The sequence below is a fragment of the Spodoptera frugiperda genome, chromosome 1, assembly GCF_023101765.2.
Source record: "Spodoptera frugiperda isolate SF20-4 chromosome 1, AGI-APGP_CSIRO_Sfru_2.0, whole genome shotgun sequence".
Taxonomy (NCBI): domain Eukaryota; kingdom Metazoa; phylum Arthropoda; class Insecta; order Lepidoptera; family Noctuidae; genus Spodoptera; species Spodoptera frugiperda.
The window spans coordinates 11059258-11065461 of record NC_064212.1 but is presented as its reverse complement, the minus strand read 5'-3'; the positions used below and the strand labels follow the sequence as shown (position 1 = coordinate 11065461).

The following is a 6204-nucleotide window of genomic DNA, read 5'->3' as shown; positions in this document are numbered from 1 at the left end:
TATTTTTAGGAGTAGTTCACAATAACGTTTCGTTTTAGTACTAAACACTTAAAACTAAACAAAAGCTAGGAATAAACTCTTCGTCATATGGCAGAACCGCAGAACGCAACCTCTATTGATGTAATTACATTTAGTCGTAAATACTAATTGTTTATAATTAATAACTAAATTCACTAGTACCTAAGTTTCAAAGTCAAATTGTTTTTGGTTGTTCAATATGATAAACTAGTTGATATATCTAGATTAGAAACTTATTTCTTTTTAGCGAAGAAATTACTTGATTTTCGTTTTATAGCGTTTCGTATAGCGTTCGTTTCATTGGTCAGAATAATGGCATTGCCATTGAGCCAATCACCACTATTATATTTAGCACTTTGCTTAAAGTAAGCTCTAAATTTAGATTAGAAGTAAGCTAAAAAATACAAATGTTTATTTAATCAACTAATATCTACATAAACAATAATAATATAATTATAGGAACAACCTTTTAAGCAAAGGTATACCTTGTGGTTGGCGGTAATTCTTTACTAATGGCATAATATACTGTACCCTTAGTACGAGTTTGCTTTATTAAAGGTACTTTAAACTCGTATTAAATGTACTGAACATTTTGGTTTACGAACAACGATTATTTACTTATATTTTATGAAATAACTTAAGAATTTAGACTAGATTTTATGCTAAATCACAATCACAACATAAAAATCATAAGGTTTTATTTTCTTATTGTGTTCATGTTATATTAACTATATCATACATATTATATTATAATATATCTGGCATTCCTTTTTAGTTGCTGCTCTACTGTATGTAATATCAGTTGAGCAACAGCAACAAATTAGTCTCATTTTTTATTCAAAATTAGAGTTTAGTAACTATTTTTCAAAAAGTATATACTACTGTACGAAAAAATAATAAATTCATAGACAAAAGTAGACGATGATTTTGCAAAGGATAATCAGTCATTCGTGTTCTATTTCATTCACTCAACATTTTGTTCATCGAGTCGAATGGAACATGGCGGTGCTAGGCAGGATGTGCATAAGTTTTTGATTTTTGCATTTTTAACGAGTTGCTTATATCAGTTAGCTTTCTAAATAATTTCTGACTTATTTCGTGTGTTATAATATTTGTTATAGTGTAAAAGCTTATCCACCCCAGGAATTTCCTATCTGGACTTACTTAGTTCTGCAATGAAAATTATTATTCGTTGGTAGTGTAAAAATAATTGTGACAAATATATCACTTTGCTTCAGGTAAACTGTTGTTTTATGTATTTTTATTGTTTTATAGTAAATGTAGTTTATCCTAAGTTCCCGTAATCCGAAATTTCATCCCACAATTAGTCAATAAAAAGTTACGAGCCTGCCCCATTTTGGTTCAAGTTCATTCTCGTGTTATTTTGTTCATTAATAATTTTATATTTTGGTATGGGATCGAATCGTAATTGATCTCTGTGGAGTTGTGAAAGACAATCACATGCATTGAGTAATATTTGCGATATATTTTCACGATCATTGCTTTTCTTTGTGGTCCTTAATCACGTGTGGATCAGGTCGTTATGGGGTCAATAACTGCTGACTACGGATTATTTTAGTTTTATTCGCATAACGGAGAATGTAAATTATCAGTAATTCTGTAATTTTGTGGAGGAGATATTTGTAAGATAGGTATACTATAATGACAAGTAGGTAGATGGTTAAGCTCTTAGTGTTAATCTACCTACTTAATACAAATTATTTTCGTACGTAATTATAGTGTTATGGATGATCAGAAGTTTATCAAAATTATTATATATGCAACGCACATAAACGAGCAAGCTAGGTGCAGGGCGCAGGATGTAGACAGGGGCGGGGGTAGTGCGGGGCGGGGGCCTGGGGCCCGTCCGCCAGTCAGCTGTGCAAAGTGTCATGTTGTCGCGTCGCACCGTACCGACCCGTGGGAAGTGGCCTAAATTGTGCCCTTCCATTGAATCTTGAAATTTGATTTTGTTATTGTTGTAAGCTCTCTTTATAAAAAGTTAATGTGTCATATTTACTTATATTAGTAGATTGTCATTTAACATATAAAATACTTAAGTACTACCTATTTAACAAGTGGATGCAGATAAAAAAATTCCTTTGTGGTAAACAAGTTTTTGGTGAGTCTGACATTTTGAAATTTCAACCCTAAAAAACATTTTGGGTTGGTCAAATCAAACAAAACATTATCAAATCTAAATTAGTCATTCTAGAAATTTTACTCTCCCTAGTGATTTGAGAAAAAATATAATTTATTAATTTCTTCTTTTACTATGTAATAGTTTAATTTTGGTAATAATTGTAATATGAGTTGTTCAGCTTCCATATAATTTTGAAATGAATAAAGTATTTTGAAATAATAAAAATATTTTGATAACCACAATTGGTTTAACACGCATCAATTTTACAAATTGCATAATTTTGGCTAAAAGTGTGCCTTGTGTAAATGTTTTCATTGTTTCATGTATGTGTGCCATTTGCCATTGTTGTGCAATCAACAATTTTCAATAAAGTCCTCTTTATGGTTTACCGCTGAATGCTGACGATAACAGCTATAATCACACTTTTCTTGCTCTCAATGTACAAACTTAATCAGTATTTCATTACAATTGTTGATTCATATCCTGTAATAAAAAATATTATTTTATGAATGGATACAATTCTATTTTACATACTTGAATGGTTTAAAAAGATAGCTTTTTCTATGAAAAATGGTTTTAAAAAATCAATTTCATACATTTTCTTTGAATAAGTGCAATTGAAGCAAATAATATAAATCTGGTGTGCATTGTTTGAGGGTTAAATATCTTATTTCATATTTCTGCTGCAACTATTTATAGCGATGTACTTGATATAAGGCATCCATAAGGTAGTTACATCTAAGTATAATGTTCATTAGGATTCCGATTTCATTGTGGTTCTGTGCTGATGATTACTATAATAGTGGATATGCCTGTAGGACTAGAGTAAGCCACAGTTAGAAAATCAAAGCATCTCCAAAAATTCAATTTCTAATAGTGTGTGATGTAATTGAACACTCACTTTCATATATTAATGATTTATTTCAGTGTGCCGTGTTGGTCATGGCTACGCTCCTCCAAGAGAATGGTATAAAGGAGTTAAGCAAAGTTGTGCCTAACCGTGGTATATCCTCACATAGTGTAACAAATCATATGGTGCCTGATCATGAATATTGCGAAGCTGGGTCAACTAGCACGTCACAGATGAAGTGTACCGATACAAGTGAGGCGATGGCGCCACCCGCCGCCATTGAAGAAGAGGAGGATACACCAGAAATAGATATAATGATAAACAATGTTGTGTGCAGTTTTAGTGTTAAGTGCCACCTGAACCTTAGACAGATAGCATTAAATGGTGTGAACGTTGAATTTCGCCGCGAGAACGGCATGGTAACTATGAAGTTACGGCGTCCATACACTACTGCGTCCATCTGGTCGTCCGGCCGCGTGACGTGCACTGGTGCAACCAGCGAGGACCAGGCGAAGGTTGCCGCACGACGGTATGCGCGCGCCCTTCAGAAGCTCGGCTTCCAAGTGCGTTTCCGCAATTTCCGTGTAGTCAATGTATTAGGCACCTGTCGGATGCCGTTTGGTATAAGGATCATATCTTTTTCGAAAAAATACAAGGAAGCAGAGTAAGTATATTTTAGTAATATTACCTACTTTTGCAGTAACTTACAATTTAATTTAATACATGTTTTTCATCCATTTGGCTTCAAATCCTTTGTTTACACTTTTGAAGCATTCATCAAATGTGTGTTTGCCTAAGACTTTCATAAGCATTAGACAATAGCATTTTTCTGTAGTTTTTCAACAAACATCATAATATATGCATACACACATAGTCATAATAATATTAGGTATAAATATATTCAGCAGTGACTCATTAATTACTTATGGGATGATTTTATGAAATATTTTAGTCAATAAATATACATAAATCTGTGAGAATCCTCATCCAGAGTTGAGTCCAAAAAAAAAACTTATCAAACCTTGCAAACTAGTAGAGTCAGGGTTCACATGAAATTGTTTATTTTTTTGATAAATTAGAATGTCTGAGCTCGTAATATTTATATTAAGTGTTTGAGGTGAACAACTTTTAAGTATAACAAGCAAACCAACTGTAATAATAGAATTCTTGCAATTTCATTATCAAATCCGGAAATTAATAGTTGCATATTGGTATATTCATAGACAATATACTGATTCCTAAAGAAAATCACTCCTTTTTAATAACTTAGTATATTTATAAAGTGTAAGAGTTGCTTGAAATGTTTTTCCTCTTGTTTTCAGCTATGAACCTGAGCTCCATCCTGGAGTCACATATAAGTTATACAATCCTAAAGCCACACTCAAGATATTCTCCACTGGTGGTGTGACTATCACAGGTATATATATTTTATGTCCACTAATAATATGATTTATATATATATTTCTGTAAAGAGGAAATAACAAAAATATTACTTTGATAAGTAGCCTCATAAGGTTAACATATTAGGTCATTCATTGTATTAAAGTGAAAATAAAAATATTAGTAGTTATTGCGATGAGATATAAAATAGTACCCATTATTTTATTTTTTTATGTATGTAGATGTAGTTATTGGCTACATTTATTTAATTAAGTAAGAGCACTTAGATTGGAGTTGTGATTGGTGTTCTTACATTCCATGTATTATTTTATTTTGTTATTAAAATAATATAGTGTCAGGAACAAACCAATATTGTATGTCTCTGTGTGACGTTAATTGAGATAATAGGTCGTTATTATAGTGTGTTAAGCCTACTAAATTTTAATTTTCAAAACAATAAAGCCTATCACTTCTTCGACGACTTGCGTCGTGTCGGTACTACGAAGTCCGACTATTGGAATGACGATAAACACCTCGTACCATATACTTCGTGTGCGAATGTACTAACTTTGACGCAGGTTATATTTCACGTTTCGAGGTTTTCGTATATAGTTGATTGATAAAATTTAATAGGATAACAGCCACGTGGAACTATTATTGTTATAAACTTAACTCGACGATAACAAAGTATAACTAGAGCTACAATTATGAAACGACAGGAATTGATTCCGCAACACGTGTAGCTCTATTCTAAACTTGCAACGGTGTATTAACCCCGGGTGAAAATATTTTGGCGCCCACTTGAGGGAAGCAATATGAAGTGTTAGTTTTTTGCGGATCCCATCGGCGGCAGCATCGCCGCCCCCAGAATTTGTCGCCCTGGGCCATCGCCCCATCACGCCCCCCCCCCCCCCCTAACGCCGCCACTGTCTATTAGGTTAATTCAGATCACGATATAATAAGCTGAAGATAGATTTTAATGACAAAATTTATTGTCTGCAGCTCGGAGTGTGAGTGACGTTCAGTCAGCCGTGGAACGCATCTTCCCTTTGGTGTACGAGTTCCGCAAGCCTCTAACACCGGCAGACGAAGAGCTGCTGCGACAGAAGCGTGCAGCCCGTTCCGGTGTGCCAGCTCCTGCGCCCCCGCCGGATGATGACCCCATGCACTTGGTGACGCTGTCGGACGACGACAACGAAGCCTGGGAATGACGCGCAGGAGCCGCGCGCGCCTCCGCCGCCCACTGAAGCTCCCGACGCGAAACCCCGTGCGGGAACAAAACGAACTTTTATATTGGCATCGAAGCAATAACTCTCGGTTGTTAGTGCGATCGCGTGTGACTCGTCGGCGAGCTGTTCGGTTCATGCCAAAGATATTTATTAGGGGAGGTGCTTCGCGCCTGGTCCGGTTTGCGCGCGGCCACGACCTCTCGGCTGAACGTTCTGCGAAGCACCCACGCTTCTTTACCCTTCGTATGTACGATTGTATCGTTTTTGTGATGACCTGTGACCTCTTTAGTATGCGTAGATGAAGTCGACTCGTTTACGTTGAAACCAAAATTGTCATAAAATTACAAAAAAATGTTCAAAATAAATCTCGATAACGATACTCAGTCTCGTTTTTTCATTTGCCGTTATGATTGTAGAATTTGTAGTGATAATAGTGTTCAATAAGATTTGTTCTAAGAAAGAGATGACTGAACGATAGATGTTAGTGATTGTAAATATGGAAGCTTCGACATTATACGTTTCAATAAAAACATTTTGTGTTTTATTTACATAAGATTAATTTAATATGAAAAAGGCAAAATGTA

The 6204-nt window shown here is 34.8% G+C and overlaps 1 protein-coding gene across 2 annotated transcripts; it reads left to right on the top strand.

Moving 5' to 3' along the window:
- Window positions 1-979: 979 nt before the first annotated feature.
- LOC118273274 (TATA box-binding protein-like 1) lies at window positions 980-6152 on the top strand. 2 transcript variants are annotated; one of them, XM_035590173.2, is made up of 4 exons: window positions 980-2140; window positions 3089-3675; window positions 4334-4428; window positions 5394-6152. In XM_035590173.2, the coding sequence occupies exons 2-4, from the start codon at window positions 3104-3106 to the stop codon at window positions 5600-5602; spliced, it is 876 nt and encodes a 291-aa protein (XP_035446066.2). In that variant the 5' UTR covers window positions 980-2140; window positions 3089-3103; the 3' UTR covers window positions 5603-6152. The 2 variants fall into 2 exon arrangements, with proteins under 2 accessions (XP_035446066.2, XP_035446064.2); XM_035590171.2 differs by having other exon boundaries at window positions 981-1256.
- The last annotated feature ends 52 nt before the right edge of the window (window positions 6153-6204 follow it).